Source organism: Chinchilla lanigera, unplaced genomic scaffold (assembly GCF_000276665.1).
Source record: "Chinchilla lanigera isolate Chin_1 unplaced genomic scaffold, ChiLan1.0 scaffold00083, whole genome shotgun sequence".
NCBI classification, from domain to species: Eukaryota; Metazoa; Chordata; class Mammalia; order Rodentia; family Chinchillidae; genus Chinchilla; species Chinchilla lanigera.
In genome coordinates this window covers 7,939,122-7,955,994 of record NW_004955484.1, presented here as the reverse complement: position 1 = coordinate 7,955,994, position 16,873 = coordinate 7,939,122, and the positions used below count along the sequence as shown (strand labels likewise).

Here is a 16,873-nt window from a genome sequence, read left to right as displayed (position 1 = left end):
TTTTTTTTTTTGGTTTTCTCCGGTACCGGGAACCAAACTCACGACCTTGCACTTGCCAGGCAGGCGCTTTTGCCGCTGAGCTAAATCCCCAGCCCCTGTACCTGTCTCTTTGTACAGAACAGTATATCACTAGTACACATGTCCTCTTCCCACAGCCATTAGTTTTTTCTTCTCCTCCCAATCTTTGTCATGTTAAGAAAATCTGAATATGGGGTCTTATTTTCCGAGCCTCTTACACAAAAAATGGAATAGTGCCCAGCACTTAGCCCTATGTGTTTGTTAGTAGAATTGTAAGCTATACGAAGTGTTTGTACCTTGATCTTTTCATTTAACTACACACATCAAAGAGCTTTCCTTGCCAGCACATTCCTTACCCTCCTCATTCCTTTTTTTAGAGCTGCATAATATTCTACCACTTGGATGTGCTATAGTGTGTGGTCCTTCTGTATACATGGGCACTTAGATTGTTTCCAAATTTCCTTGGACAGTAGACCCATCTGTGTGTCTTCCTTCACCCTTAATTCCGGTAGGTGTGCCAGTTCTCTCCACATCCAGGTTAAGGAGTATTCTGTCCTTGCAGGAAAAGAAAGTTTGGAAGACCTCCTCATCCCAGCGCATCTTACGAAGACACAAGAGAGAATGGGTAGTCCCGCCAATATCTGTCCCTGAGAATGGCAAGGGTCCCTTTCCCCAGAGGCTGCATCAGGTATGACGGTGGCTTTCCCTTGGGAGTCATGGGTAGCTACAGGGACCCCATCCAAAGTCCTGAGTGGGTGCTGGGGCCCAGAGAGCAAAGTCCCGATCAGGGGAGCGGGCCCTCGGAAGGCTGTGCCCTCGCCATCTCTACCAGAGGGTTCTTTGCTGCAGTCAACTGCTGTGTTCCTTTGCTTTCAGCTCAAATCTGATAAGGACAAAGGCACCAAGATTTTCTACAGCATCACAGGGCCTGGGGCAGACAGCCCCCCGGAGGGCATCTTCGACATTGACAAGGAGACCGGCTGGCTGCTGTTGAATAAGCCACTGGACCGGGAGAAGATTGCCAAGTATGAGGCAAGTAGCCTTGTGCACTCAGCGTGAACATCTCCCCTGCACCGGGGCCCAGGGCCTGAGCAGGAGGGAAGCACCGGCTGACCCCACACCTCTGCACCCTCAGCTTTTTGCCCATGCTGTGTCAGAGAATGGTGCCTCAGTGGAGCAGCCCAGGAATATCTCCATCATTGTGACGGACCAGAACGACCACAGACCCAAGTTTACCCAGGAGGTCTTCAGAGGGAGTGTCTTGGAGGGAGCCCGGCCTGGTAAGAGGACTGGAGGGAAGACTGCTGTGGGTCTGCTAGGGCCAGACCTAGCTTTGGGGCAACTTCTGCAACTAGCTAGAAGTCAACGCAGACCCTTAAATACTGGAAGACCCCACCACTTTTTTTTTTTTTTTAGATAGGGTCTCACCATGTAGTTCAGGCTGGCCTTTTGTGTGCCCTGGGGGTACTGGGAATTGAATTGAACTCAGGACCTTGCACTTGCCAGGCAGGTGCTTGTGCTGTTGAGCTATATCCCAGGCCCCATCAGGCTGTGTTTGAACTTGCAGTGATCCTCCTGCCTCAGCCTCCCCATTGCTGGGATTACAGGCATGTACTACCATGCCCTGCTGGACCTTACCACCTTTGATTCCTTTGGCTGTGCATCAAATTACCTGGAATCTTCTTAAAAATCCAGAGTTTCACTTATAAATACGGTCTCTAGTTGTATCCATTAACCTATAAAAACCTCAAGTTTACCTTTCTTTATAGCTGAGTAATACTCCATTGTATAAAAATACCACATCTTTTTTATCCATTCCTCAGTTGGTGGGCATTTGGGCTTTTTCCAAGATGTAGCTGTGACACATTGCGCTGCTATACACATGGGTGCACATATATTGCTGTGGTGTGATGATTTCGGTTCTTCTGGGAAAATACCCAGAAGAGGAATAGCTGGGTCAAATGGGACCTCTAATCCTAGTTTTTTGAGGATTCTCTACACTGATTTCCACAGTGTTTGTACCAGTCTACACTCCCAACAGGGGAGAAGGTTCCTTTTTCCCCACAGCCTCACCAGCATTTGTTACGGGTTAATTTCTTGATGATAGCCATGCTTTCTGGGGTGAGATGGACTCTCAGAGTTGTTTTAATTTGCATTTCTCAAATGACCAATGATGTGTTGAACATTTTTTATATATATATTTGCCATTTGTATTTCTTCATCTGAGAAGTGTTTATTCATCTCGGATGCCCAGTTTTGAATTGGGTCTTTGCATACCTATATCTGGTAATCTGAACAACCTACTTTAAAGATAACAATATGCAATATAACAGCCATTGTTAATTTCCTATCATCTTGATTTGAAATTCTGTATCTTTTTAATTTTTTTATTCTCTTTAAAATAAAAAATTGCCAGGCGTGGTGGTGCACGCCTGTAATCCCAGCACTCGGGAGGCTGAGGCAGGAGGATTGTTGTGATTTCGAGACCAGCCTGGGCTACAAAGTGAGCTCAAAGCCAGCTGGACTGCACAGAAAGACCCTGTCTCAAAAAGATTAAAAAAAAAAAAATTAAAAAAAAAAAAATACTTGGACTATTTAATCAATTCAGGAAAAAAAAAAAATTCAGAGTTTGCCAGTCTGTCTCAAGATTCCTGAATACAAATCTTGTTAAATAAAATTCTAGCTATAGAATAGAGCTATGGAATAGAGCTCTTGGAATCTGTATATATGAAAACTTTCTAGAAGCTTCAGCCAACTTTGAGAAACTTTATTAGCTCAGGCAAGTGGTGGCAAACCTATGGCACGAGGGCCACAGAGGGCTCATTATATCACTGAAAGCCCTGACAGGTTCACCATTACTGGCTGAGGAGCTACAGAGACTGAGACTGGGATATTGACTTTGTCTCTTGGGCAGCTAGGAGTGTGGGCATATTCTTTTTTGACTTCTGAGTCTCAGTCACCACAGCTGACAGGGGGCATAGGGCGACCTTGAAGATTAGACATAATGTGCAGCTGAGGGTATAGTTCAGCAGTTAGAGCATGTGCTTAGCATGCACACCTGAGTTCCATCCCCAGAACCAAATGAAAGAAATAGAGAGAGAAGAAATAGAAAAGAAAGGAAAAGCATGTACACACTATTATTACTACAAAACACTTGACAACTTTTTCAGTGTAGGTGACTATAAGGAAGGCAGCAAGGGCTAGAAAGTGCTAGAACATGGCTTATGGAGAGTGGAAAAAAGTTGCCAGGGATGGAGAAGAGGGCTGTGGGGAATCAGCAGACATAGATGCTTCCCCCGCCTCTATGCTGGGGATCATAGTAGATGCATAATAACAACTTTAAACAGGTGCTGCCGGAGGGAAGGTGTCTCTCTGTGTTGTTGAAAATTTCAGAGAAGTATGAGTTGATTAGACTTCTAGTCACATAAATTCCCACAACAAAAACAGTCTTAAACAAGATGAAACTTTTCTTTCTCTCTCTTTTTTCCTTCCTTATATTTAGGAAGCCTAGAAATGGCCAGTCAGCCAGTCTAGGCTGGAATTCAAAGAATTAGAGCTAGGCTTCTTCTGTTTTGTTTTTCTGCTATTTTGGACTTTGTTCTCATGGTTACCTCATTGTGGCTGCTAGAGCTCCAGCCATTACATCTGGAAGAAGGGACAAGGTGGGAAGAACAAGCCCATATTTGTAAACAAACAAAACAAAACTCCTTCCAAAGTTGTATATACTCTTCATCAGGATTTATTCTCATAGTCATAGCTGGCTGCAAGAGGGATAGAAGTAGTGTTTGTTCAAGGTGAGTCAGTGCCCCGCTAAATGAAGATCACATTGCTGAGAAAGGAAAGAGTGGAAAATGCACACCAGCTTGTGATCTCTGCCACCGAGTGGAAGACAGACCCAAGCTGATGAGCTGAGCAGAACCGCTCAGAATTCCAGAAGGATGGGCTGGGGATTTAGCTCAGCGGTAAAGCGCCTGCCTGGCAAGTGCAAGGTCGTGAGTTCGGTTCCCGGTACCGGAGAAAAACCAAAAAAAAAAAGAACTGGAGCTGGGAGAGGGACTCACTGCCCTTCTGTCTCCAGGTACTTCTGTGATGCACGTGACAGCCACAGACGAGGACGATGCCATCAACACCGACAACGGGGTGGTCGCTTACTCCATCCACAGCCAAGAACCGAAGGACCCACACGACCTCATGTTCACCGTCCACCGGAGCACGGGCAGCATCAGCGTCGTCTCCAGCGGCTTGGACCGGGAGGTGAGTGGTCCTTGGGCTGCCTGCCGGGCTTGCCTGAGGCTGAGGCTGAGGTCACGGCAGGACAGCCGGGACCCAGTCCCCTGGGTGGTACCGCAGTGCTCGCGTGCTGATGGCCCACAGCTCCCCTGGGCCAGTGGGCTGTTGCCGCAGTCTCATGAAGGGGGCCGTGAAATCAAACTCGAGATACTTTCCAAAGGTTTTCTCATTTCCTCCTGAAACGGCTCACTTCGTGTGCACATTCTCCGATATGTCCCTGGTGTGCCACAAAGCGGAATTAGCTCCATGGATGTTGGAGCCGCCTTCCGTTTCCCAGTTAATACCTTAGCACAAATCCATGCTCGGAGCTCCTGTTGTGGAGTAGCAGGGGGCCGGGGGCCAGTGGTCCCCAGGACAGGCCCAGCGCCACCCTCTGCTCCTGTTCGCTGTGGTGGAGGTGAACGTGGGTCAAGGAGTTATGAGAAAATTGTGAGAGGGAGGAACCGGCACCCAGCCAAGGCTGTGCTTCCCAGAGCCCACATGCGGGACCCCTCGGAACGGACTCATAGTGGGTTCCCCCCAACACCTCCTTTTCTCGCCAGAAAGTCCCCGAGTACACACTGACCATCCAGGCCACAGACATGGATGGGAGCGGCTCCACCACCACGGCAACGGCCATAGTGGAAATCCTTGATGCCAATGACAACGCTCCTATGTTTGACCCGCAGAAGGTAACGAAGCCTCCTTCCTTCCTTCTTCCCTCATCACTAATGACGAAGGTTTTTCCTTTCTCATGAAACTCTAAAACCAGTCCATGTGGCTTCAAGTCTTAGTCCAACTCACTGGCTGTGTGACCTCAGGCAAATTATCTAACCCTCTGTACCAGGCAGTCCTCCTGTCTCAGCCTCCTGACTGACTGCTGGGATTATAGGCACTTACTGTCATGCCCAGCCCGTCTGCCTTTCTTTCCACCTTTATAGTCTGCTGATCTCAGTGAGCTAGCTACACTAGCCAGCTACACCTGGCAGGAGGCTCAGACACCAAAACCAGTGAGTCTCCGGGAGCATCAGGCCCCAGGAGAATGGAAGGCAGGCCCAGGGTTGAAGTGGTTTGTCCTGGAACCCCTGATGCTTGGGACCTTCTGTACCTGTATGTACCCAAAAAACCTGCTAAGGGGTTGGTGGCCCAGGAAGGGATAAAGCCCTGGGGCTCCCCAGAAGTGGTGAAGAAGATCACAGCCCCTGCAGAGTGGAACAACCTCTTCGATGGTCAGTCTCTCCTCTGATCGTACTGTTTCCTACACTGACAGTATGAGGCCCGGGTGCCTGAGAACGCAGTGGGCTTTGAGGTGCAGAGGCTGACAGTGACCGATCTGGATGTCCCCAACTCTCCAGCATGGCGCGCCAGCTACAGCATTGTGGGAGGCGACAATGGGGACCATTTTACCATCACCACCCACCCTGAGAGCAACCAAGGCATCCTGTCGACTAGGAAGGTGAGTCCATGTGCGCTTTAAGCAAATGCCCCACCTGGGGTAGCTTCCAGGACACGGGGCCACCGCCCGCCTGGGACCTCCGGTGAGAGTGGCATGGTTCTCCCTCCCAGAGTGGACTTCCAGAATCTTTTGCTGGAAGCATGCTACTTTTGCAGTCTTCTCTGACATATCTAGGTGTTTGGATAGCAAAATGTTTTTAATTACTTAGTAGGCACATTCTTACTTCTCAAAAAAATGGTTTAAGCTTCTGTGAACTTTCGTTTTTATTGGGGAATAGGGTGTAGGTTGGGTCGAAAGTCTTTGAATACAATTGATGGTTCAAGAAGATAGGTCTAAGGGCAGGGGATATAGCTCAATGGCACAGGTGCCTGCCTGGCAAGTGTGGGGTCCTGAGTTCGATTCTTGGTACCAAAAAGAAAGAAGAAGATGAAGAAGAAAAGTCTACTTTTTCTTTGATTTATTTTACCTTCTTATTTACTTTTAAGAATGGCCTACTTTGAGAAACAAGGTTTTATATAATACTTAAAGACTGCCTTTGGGGATCTTAAGGTATAGCTTAGTGGTAGAAGACTTGCCTAGTATGCACAAGGCCCTGGGTTTGATCCCCAGCACTACAAGAAAACAAAACAAAAAAGATTCATTGTCCCCTTCTTGTGACAAATACTTTGTAATGCCACTTTTCATCGTGAAATTAAGTTCACTTATAATACAGCTTAGCTCACTTGTGAGTTTTAGAAAGTAAGAGACTTCAATAAGTAAACTTTGGGCACAGCTACACTAGAAAACAGAAGTGGCCGGTTCCTTGAATCTCTTTGTAGAATCGTCCAAACTCAGTGGATACTATATGTTGCCCTGGCAACACATACCACAAATGGTTTTGATGTCTTTTCAGAATAGTGAGCAAATTCTTGAAAAAGCCCTAAACAAATTAAGTTACAAGCTTCTCTCAGAAGCTACAATCCTGGAGAATTCAGTATATATTAAAACCATACCAAAAACTTAATTTACATGTAAAGCATGTTCTAGACTCTGATTACAAACAGATTTTTCACATCCATGAATGTACAAATGTTAAAGGAGATACTGACAAGTCACAGGGGATGTAGGGTCCGTCCTTTGTGTTCATAAAATTGTGGAACATGGCAGCTCTGCCTCAGCTTTCAAATGCCGTGGCAGCCCTAGGCATGGCAACTGGAATGCCTCTTATTATCTAAAATACCCCCTAGTGCGACCACCCCACTGTGAGAAGTCCCTCTGGATGGATGTCCACTCAGGAAAAACAGGAAGCTTTTGGGGGCAGGGATAGAACAGGATTATTGTTGGTGGGGCCTCCGTCGTCTCACTGTGGGCCCTTTCCTTCTGATGTCCACAGGCCTCACAAAATGGCGGTTCCGGTCCTTGTCTCTTCTCTCCTAGGGCTTGGATTTTGAGGCCCAAAACCAGCACACGCTATATGTGGAAGTGACAAACGAGGTCCCCTTTGTGGTGAAGCTCCCAACCTCCACGGCCACTGTTGTGATCCATGTGGAGGATGTGAATGAGGCCCCTGTGTTTGTCCCACCCTCCAAAGCCACCGAGGCCCAGGAGGGTATCTCCGCTGGGGAGCCGATCTGCGTCTACACTGCACAGGACCCTGATGAGGAGGGCCAGAAAATCAGGTACTTGGGGACTGGGCTCCAAGTCAGCCAAATGCACCACCCGTGCAATGGGATGAGTTGTTCTGATTACCAAAAGATTGTTCAGTATTTCGAATATCACCCTTGCACTAGACTTCTCCTTCCTTCCATGCTTGCGGCTAAAAATTCTGAGCTAGGGGGCCAGGAACAGTTATGTCCTCTCTTTGCTTGCATATCCCTGCTGGGCCTCCACCTGCTACTTCAGGCTCCATCAGCAATGAGATCTTTTTCCTGTGGGGGCTTAGGAGCCCAGTGACCATCTGCAGTTGGCCTGAGGAGGCTTTGAAAGATGACAGTAGAATTCCAAATACTCTGGGTGTGACCCTTCTCTACTCCTCCTCTCCAGCTACCACATCCTGAGAGACCCAGCTGGATGGCTAGCAATGGACCCGGACAGCGGGCAGATCACTGCCGCAGGCCTCCTAGACCGAGAGGACGAGCGGTTTGTGAACAACAACGTCTACAAAGTCACGGTCTTGGCCACTGATAATGGTGAGTGCTTCTGTCCAGCCCTTCCTCAAGGGATGCCTTGTCACATGCCACAGCCTGTCCCCTAAACAGCAAGGGATAAGGGCGAGGGGTAGACAGCAAGCCAGTGTGGAGTTAAAGGGCTCTTTCAGAGGAGTCTTATACAGCCCACTCCCAGGGTGAAGGCTGCAACCCAGATTTTCCTAATAGCCAAGAGTCAGGCGAGGTCCCAAAGGTTCCCTTCATCCCAAGTTTTTGGATCACTGAACCTCACATTGGCTTCAGTTTCCTCTTGCAGTTGATTGATAAGGGATACCTGGCAGGTGCCCTGAGTGGTTAGTGATGTGCTGCTGCGATGGATAGGGGATTATAATGTAACCAAGGCCTGGAGGCAGGGCAGGTTCCCTGAAACTCACCAGCAAACACTGGACTAGCCCCGAAGTGGCCAGTGGGTTTTATTCTGTGATAGATTGTTGAGACTTTGGGTGCTGCAGCTGTGCTGAGATTGGTTAGTGATGTCTGCAGTGGACACAAGTCAGAAGGACAGCTTGATTGCCATCAGTATTGGGCATCACTGGTTTGATGTACACTGAAGCTGTGGCACAGAGGGACTTGAGGGCTCAGAGCTAAGTGGTGAGCAGGAGCCTTTCTGAGGGTGACTGAGTAGGTCGGAGGTAAGCCTAACATTCTTCATGTGCCAGCCAAGGGCGGATGCTGAAAAGAGATCATATGTGTACTTATAAACAGGGAACCCTCCCGCCACTGGCACGGGCACCCTCCTGCTAACACTTACTGACATCAACGACCACGGCCCGGTCCCTGAGCCCCGCCAGATCACCATCTGCAATGAAAACCCGGTGCCCCAAGTGCTGAACATCACGGACAAGGACCTGTCCCCCAACTCCTACCCTTTCCAGGCCCGGCTCATATTTGACTCGGACATCTACTGGATGGCAGAGGTCAATGAAAAAGGTGAGTGGTGTTAGCAAGTGGGCGCGGGCTCTGCTGGCTGGGTGTCTGCCTCATACTGGGACCCCACACAAAGTCCTGTTCCGGAAGTTCTTTGGTTATTTCTGGGTCAAGAAGTAATGAGTGCCTCAAGAACATCCATCAAATGCCATTTATTTTATGGCAGGGAGGTAACTCGATGGCAGAGTGCCTGCCTACCACTGTTGAGGCTGTGTGTAGTAGATCTCCCAGCAACCCACGCACGCACGCACGCACGCTAGCTGTTGGCCTCATATATGCATTTGCAATTCCGCAAGAGCCCTAAATACCTTTCTACCTCATCCAGCCTTTCTGCACAGAAGGGAAAAGAAAGGCCCCGCGGGGAGTGATTTGCCTAATGTCACCCAACAAGAGTCAGGACTCTGGCACAGGCTGGGGACATACCACAGTAGTCAAATGCATGCTTGGCGGGTGGGAGACCCGGGGCTGAGCCGTGGTATCATGCTCACACGCACACATAATCACACAGTCCGGCACATAATAGCTGCCAATCCTGGGGCTGGGGATTTAGCTTAGCGGCAAAGCGCTTGCCTGGCAAGCGCAAGGTCGTGAGTTCGGTTCCCAGTACCGGAGAAAAACCAAAAAAAAAAAAAAAAAATAGCTGCCAATCCTGAGTGAGCCTGTTGTGGGCCTGACTCAGCTCTGGTACTTCACACTGAATAACTTACTCACATCAGCCCTGTGGAGGAGGTAATGCTGTTGGCTTACTGGCTGTCACATGCACGAGGAGAAAACCGGGGCTTACAGAAGTTTAAATATCTTGCCAATCTTGCCAACGGCATCGCAACTAGCAGAAAATACTGGCATCAAGGATTTAATCCAAAACTTCTTTTGGGCTGGGGTGGGGGGTTGAACCTTAGGGCCCTCATACAGAACTTCATTCCCCAGGCCTGTTGTAAATTTGTTTTTTTGAGACAATATGTAGTTCAGTTCACTATGTAGTTCAGTTTTGTTTTGAACTTGCTACTGTACATAGTATAGTCAGGCTTCAAACTCATGGCAATGCCCCTGCCTCAGCCTCCCAAGCACTGGGATTACAGGTGTGCACTACCACACCTGTTTTCTTGTGTTGTGTTTTGTTGTTTAAGAGATTTTTTTTTTTTTGTCTTTTTGAGACAGGGTCTCCCTACGCAGTTCAGGCTGGCCTTGAGCTCACCCAGGCTGGTCTTGAACTCGCAACGATCCTCCTGCCTCAGCCTCCCGAGTGCTGGGATTACAGGCATGTGCCACCATGCCCGGCTGAGATTTTTGTCTTGGTAAATTAACCAGGCTGGGTTCAAACTTAGAAAGTTTCTATCTTTACCTCCCAGAGAGCTGGAATTACAGGCGTGCATCACACACGCAGGTTAATCAAGGCTTCCGACCACGATGCGCTATTGCGTATCATGTATTGAACCCTGGCCATGCAAAGTGCTTTTCTTTGTCTCTTTTTTTCTTATTTAATATTTCTGCTGAACCGGTCAGTGTCTTCATCCCTATAAACAGATGAAAGGAAGGCGGGGTGGGGGTGTTAAAGAGCGTGCCTAAGGGCCCAGCCCAGCATGGGCAAGAAGTGGAAGCAGAAGCCAGAAGACAGATAATAGGAAACAGGAGATAGATCTTTTACAAATTAGAAGAAGACCAAGAGAGGGAAGGAGGGAGGGGAAGGGAAGGGAGGAGAAGGGGACATAAAAAGGAGTAAGATGTGTTCTGTACCTGTACCAGCTCCCCACAGTGAACATAATCATTATGTATTGCTAACATGTACTAATAAAAATTACAAATAAAAAGAATTTGAAGCCAGGTTTGGACTCCGGAGCCGCTGGTCCCCTCCTTCCCATCCACTTCCTTGTCCTGCCTCCTTCCAGCCCACCCCCTGGGAAGTTCTCACCCTTCAGGGTTTTTCAGGTGCCACTCAGAATGGGAGTGGATGACTCCGAGCGAGTGAGAGAGATGAAGCCAGCCCCAAGCGCCATAAGGCCTCCAGGGAAACTGCCTCTCTTGGGACAAGGTGCTTCCCCACTCCAGGGCTTCCCAGCAGGGAGCTGGGGAATCAGGACATTCAGATTCTTCTCCCTAAGAAACTAAGTGCTGCATTTCTGTTACAGCCGTTAATCCCAGCTCAGCAAGGATTCTCAGACCTGCCGGACACCCACATTTTCCCATTCTTACAATCCTTTGATTTTGTGTGTAGATCAGCACCGTTCCTTTGCAGAGCCCACGCTGGTCTCCTGTTACCCCTTGTGACCTAGAAGCCATATTTTTTTCTTCCTGAATGTGTCATGTAAGAGCTTGAGCTCTGGAGCCAGATGCTTTGTTCAAGACCCAGCCCCTTCGTTTATTATACATCAGCTTTATGGCTGTTTGCAAGTTGATTGAACTCCCTGTGCCTCAGTTTCCTTATCTGTAGGATGGGGTTGATAATGTGTACCTGCTTCCTACCGGCCACTGCGACAGTTAATAAGTAAATGCATGAACCCATCTTTCATGCCGTTTTTCCCAGCACCAATCAGAGATCTGGCTCTGTCATTATGGCCAGATCACCAAGGAACCAGCAGCACCTCAACATAATATTGATGTCTGGTTCTTGGTTTTGATTTATTTACTTTTTCTGTTTGTCTCTGTTATCAAGGAAATTCATCCGTGTGACCTTGTGCTACGTACTTGATTCCTTCAGCCTCGATTTCTGTATTTATGAAGTTGAGGTCAGGGGTAGGGGAAGAGGCTGGCATATAAGTGTCCATTCAGTCAGTCTTGCAACAACAGCTGAGAAGTCAGCCCTACAGCGTGGTGCAGATGTTTTGGTGATGCGCCCAGGTTGGCCTCTCCATGGGAAGAGCCTGCTACTCAGACTGTAGAACTGTCTTTGTCTGCCACTGCTAAGTGGGAACTGGATATATTCTATGCCTGGTCTTCTTACTAAGAGTGTGCAGAGCGTGCACACGCACGCACGCACACATACACTTCTCTCGTGCTGTGAATCAAACCCAGGACCTTGGGCATGCTAAACAAGTATCCCACCATTAAGCTACGTCTCAGCCCATGTGTAGAGCCTTTTTACTGGAAATGGCTGGTGATCAGTGCTGAAAGAGGCCTGCAAGCCTAGGAGGGTGCGGTTAGAAAGTCAGAGATCATCTGTGATTGCCCTAGTGATGGGGGCTTCGATGATGGGGAAAATCCAGCATGATGGGAAGAGTTCTGCCCACACTACCCACCCCCTTGAGAAAACTGGGTCTAATCTAGACCACAAGCCTTTCGTCAGAACCCCTGGCCCTGCATTCTTCCCCTGCAAACGTAGCCTGCATCTCCTCACATACGCTGGCCCCTCCCTGGGCCTCCAGAGACCAGTTAGCCCAAGGCTGATGGCAGCATCCTCGGAGTCGGGTGCAGTGTGCAGCCACTAGCGCTGTGATAACGAGGTTGGCCTCCTGTCTGATCTGCTTAACACCTGCACTTAAATAACCAAGTCAGTGCATTTGGGTTTAGTCACCATGGAATAGTTGCTGGAAATACAGGTATTTCACATATAAAAATTCAGTCATATAGTTGAGGTAAAAATACTATAAGAGCAAAATAATAAGTGGCAGTGAATGTTCAAATAAGAAAATAGGGGTGCTGGGGATTTAGCTCAGCGGCACAGCCCCTGCCTGGCAAACGAGAGGTCGTGAGTTCGATTTCCGGTACCGGGGAAAAAAAAGAAAATAGGTGGCCATTAATATGAATATTAAACAATTGGGTTAGCTCTCTCTTGGGAAGAATGATGTATTCTTTTGAGGCAAAGGGCAGTGTAGCCGCTGATGGTACTGAGAGGTTATTGGTCTGTATCACGTGACTGTCGAAGCCCCGTATTTTTAACATACTGTGATTGTTGGATTTTCTTGTTTCGGGAGGGCAGTACTAGGAATTGAACCAGAGTTTCATCCCCAGCAGATTTTATATGTTGAGACAGGATCTTGCTGAGTGACCCAGGCTGGCCTTGAACTTGTTGTAATCCTCCTACTGCAGGAGCTGGGATTATAGGCATGTGCCACTGCACCTAATTATTGAATTAAAAAAAAAAAAAGAATTTGTTTTTCTGTTTCAATAATCCTTTCCTTGATGGTGAATTTTGCTTTAGCCAAATGTTACTCTTTTGGAGGTGCTGGATCGTAGAACCCAGGGCCTCCTGCAGCGCTTGGCTGGAGGCTACTTTTGATCTATTTCTCCCGCTCAGTTGCAGAGGTTGTTCTCAAACCCTTGTCATGGAGTACTTGGTTCACACCACATAAGGCATCCCCAGCTAAAAAACTGTCTGTCCACTGCAGGAGACACAGTGGCCTTGTCCCTGAAGAAGTTCCTGAAGCAAGACACGTACGATGTACACCTCTCTCTGTCTGACCACGGCAACAATGAACAGCTAACAGTGATCAGAGCCACCGTGTGTGACTGCCAGGGCCACGTGGAGTTCTGCCCCAAGCCCTGGAAGGGCGGCTTCATCCTCCCCATCCTGGGGGCCGCGCTGGCTCTGCTGCGTGAGTACCGCACATCTCCTCTCTGCTGATGGAGAAATGAGGCGCTCTGACTCTTCTCTGAATTCCTGGGGCTAAGGGGCCACCAACACGGCCCTTCCGTTCTTTAAATTCTTCTAATTCCAGGAGTGTCATCCGGTCAGTGGTTATTTCTGGTGCTTCTGGAATATGTCAGGTGTTGGTGACACAGCTGTGAGCAAACAGATTTGGCCCTCCTGTGATGGACCCTCAAGGCTGGAGCCATGGTCTGGGTGGTCTCTGGCTAATGAGCAGGAATTTGTTAGGCAGATTCCCCGACCCCACCCCAGACCTAGTGATCCGGAAACAGCGGGATGGGACTCGGTAATCTGTGTTTTCACAAATGCTGAAGAAGTTCTGATACATGCTAGAATTTGAGAACTTCTTGGTCTGGGGTGGGGGTTACAGCATACACAAGCCCTGAGTTCGATCCCCAGCACCACCAAAACAAAAAACAAAATGAGTTTCTTTGCTCTAAGGTAGAACTTACAATTGCTTTTCCCACCCACCCTTTAACTTGGTCCTTACACGGAGAACGTGCATTCAATCAAATACGAGTGTGATAAGAACAAGTGTTCATTAATTGACATACGGGACACCAAGCACAGCTTTAGGCATTGGGGTGCAGCGCTTCCCAGAGCAGCAGAACGCTGTCCTTGCAGAGCTCATGTTCCAGCGCAGGGCGCCCAGGAGGAGCAGTCGAGCAGAGGAACAGGTGTCACTGTAGAGGAGGGCAAAGCAGGGGCCGGGATGCGGTGTTAACGTGGCGTAAGAGGCCTGCCGTTTTAAGCAGGATGCGCAGGAAAGGCTGTGAAGAGCACAGTCGAGCAAGATCTGAAAGAAGCGAGGGGACCAACCACGCGGACATCTAGGGCACAGCAAGTGCAGAAGCTCGGGCCAGCGCTGTGCTTGGTGCGTGGAGACGGAAATGGCTGGAATGGGAAAAGCAAGAGGGAAAAGGAGGAAATGAGGGCAGAGGGATTCTAGGTGCAGCCCATCGTCACGCTGGGCCTGGCAGGCAGCTGTAAGGACTCTGGATGAAGTGCGAAGTCTGCAGAAGGGTAATTTGACCTACATTTTGCAAGATTCCCACTGAACAGACTAGCAGGGCCGAGGTTGAAATAGGAAGAGCGTCTGGGAGGCTGATTCCATGATTCCCGGTGAGACGATGGTGGGGCTCGGAGCGAGGTGGCAGTGCTCAGGGCAGAGTCAGTGCAGATTGGTATGACACACAGAGCCAACAGTGGTTCCCAGGCTTTGGGCCTAAGCGGGTTAAACATGGAGTTTCTATTTACCCGTTTGGGAAGGACCATGGCGAGAGATGTGTGGCTGGGCAGTTAGACACATAAGCCTTGGCTTCAGGTGATAAATCCAATTGACCTCTTACCTTCCCTCAGTGCACGAATAACCCTGCCAACCTTCAAACCCGTATCACTAAGTCAGTCCCTCTCTTAGAATTGCAATGTAGCATTTGCACCCAAGATCAAATTATTACACCATAGCCTGGCACAGGCCTGTAATCTTACACTTGGAAGGCCGAAGCAGAAAGATCTCAAGTTCAAGGACAGCCTGGGCTACATAGTGAGACTCTGCCTAAAAAAAAAAAAAATCACTGCACCATTTCAAAGTTGTGTTATCTTGTTATATTTAACTTCAAGTCTATGAATAGCTTGGGAGGTATCTGGTGACTGAGCATTCACAACTGCTGGGAGGTTCCCACCCCACAAAAGGATTTTCCCAAGAACCAACACACATGGTTCGATGCTGGGTTTCAGAACCACAAAGGACCAGTCCCACCACTATGAGAAGTCAGACAGTAGATGAACAGAGGGTTCTAAAACTAACTAGGGGCTCTGAGGACTTGTGGGCTTGGTGGCCATGTGGTCGGGGGTGAGTATTCATATTCTCTAACTCCTCAGTCCTCCTGCTGGTGCTCCTCTTGCTGGTGAGAAAGAAGCGGAAGGTCAAAGAGCCTCTTCTGCTCCCAGAAGACGACACCCGTGACAATGTCTTCTACTACGGTGAAGAGGGTGGTGGTGAAGAGGACCAGGTAAGTCATGCGGGGTGCAGTCTGGGGGTGGGGAGGTGGATTCCTTTGAGGCCACTGGCAGGAGTGGTTGGGTCAATCAACTAACCGTGTGTCAGTCTTTATGAAGGATGCACCACCCGCTTCCCCTTCTGAGGGGGCCTGGCCTGTTGCTGTAGTCTGTTTCACTAGGCCAAGTGGACTTGTCTGAACTTAATTTGGAAGGACAAGGTGGGGGCGGCAGGATCATTCAGAAATCTGACATTTATCAGTCTGCTGAGATCTGTGTATGGAGCAGCCAAGAATATAGCTCAGTGGAATTGCGCCTGCCTGGCAAGCACGAGGTCCTGAGTTTGATTCCTGGTAGAAAACAAAAACAAAAACCTACGTATGGACCGGAGCACCCAAGTGAGTTGTACCTGGTGGAGCAAGTTCTCTCTGATTCCATAATCTCACTCATTTTTGTAAAGGACTACGACATTACCCAGCTCCATCGGGGTCTAGAGGCCAGGCCTGAGGTGGTTCTCCGCAACGATGTGGCACCAACCTTCATGCCCACACCCATGTACCGTCCCCGGCCAGCCAACCCAGATGAGATCGGCAACTTCATCATAGAGGTAAGACATGGCAGGGCAACCTAGGGCAGCCCTTAGTCAAGCCCAGTACAAGCAGCACAGAAGAACAAGCATAGGCTTAGGGTCTTGGCTCTGGGTTCAATTCCTGGCTCTACGAACAAATAGCTATGTGACCTCTACATATTTGAATACCTCTGGGCTTCTGTCACCTTCATGAAACCCAGTTTTGTAGACTACTATAATCCCAATATTCAGGAGACTGAGGCAGGAGGATTTCAGAGAGTTCGATGCCATCCTGAACTACATAGTGAGACAAAAAAAAAAAAAATAAAAGGAATACTTTATCCAGTTATTCAAACTTAGCATTTGCTAGAATACTTTGGGACCAAACTACCTACATTTGAATTTTAGTGATTCCAGGAGATTCCAATGTGGAGCAAAGTTTGGAACATCTGTCAGTGATTATTTCAAAGAGTGAATTAGGTAGCACCTGGAACAGAGGCTCCGGGACCTTCCTACCTTTGGGACCACCGGGGCGCATCCGTGCTCACTGGAGCCTGTGACTCACACCCAGGGGCTGGGATCTGTTGATTTGCCTGTGACCTGGGCTTGAACTCCTGAAGTAAATAAAAAATGCAGACCACGAATTAGGCACTTGGAAGGTCTATGACAGGAGCCCAGCACAGCCTGACTGCTAGTTAGCAATCAGTGACTTGAGGCCCTTTGAGTTGAAAGTCAAAACTGAGTGGGCTGCTGGTCAGCAGCAGTGGACAGGAGGCCTCGTCCTGTCTTCTCTTCTGCAGAGATAACAACTAAGCTGCTTACCTGGCCGGGGGTGGTGGCACACGCCTGTAATCCCAGCACTCGGGAGG

General features: G+C 48.8%; 1 protein-coding gene across 1 annotated transcript in view; it reads left to right on the top strand.

Annotated features, from left to right (window-relative positions):
* Nucleotides 1–16,873, top strand: part of Cdh3 (cadherin 3, type 1, P-cadherin (placental)) — a 47,572-nt gene that overhangs the window by 29,424 nt on the left and 1,275 nt on the right. Inside the window, exons 4-15 of the mRNA XM_013503938.1 lie at nucleotides 581–706; nucleotides 895–1,050; nucleotides 1,154–1,298; nucleotides 4,097–4,272; nucleotides 4,851–4,979; nucleotides 5,558–5,743; nucleotides 7,160–7,401; nucleotides 7,766–7,911; nucleotides 8,635–8,859; nucleotides 13,179–13,385; nucleotides 15,320–15,450; nucleotides 15,897–16,043. Coding sequence (XP_013359392.1) covers nucleotides 581–706; nucleotides 895–1,050; nucleotides 1,154–1,298; nucleotides 4,097–4,272; nucleotides 4,851–4,979; nucleotides 5,558–5,743; nucleotides 7,160–7,401; nucleotides 7,766–7,911; nucleotides 8,635–8,859; nucleotides 13,179–13,385; nucleotides 15,320–15,450; nucleotides 15,897–16,043 — 2,016 coding nt within the window. The remainder of the gene's footprint in view (nucleotides 1–580; nucleotides 707–894; nucleotides 1,051–1,153; nucleotides 1,299–4,096; nucleotides 4,273–4,850; nucleotides 4,980–5,557; nucleotides 5,744–7,159; nucleotides 7,402–7,765; nucleotides 7,912–8,634; nucleotides 8,860–13,178; nucleotides 13,386–15,319; nucleotides 15,451–15,896; nucleotides 16,044–16,873) is intronic.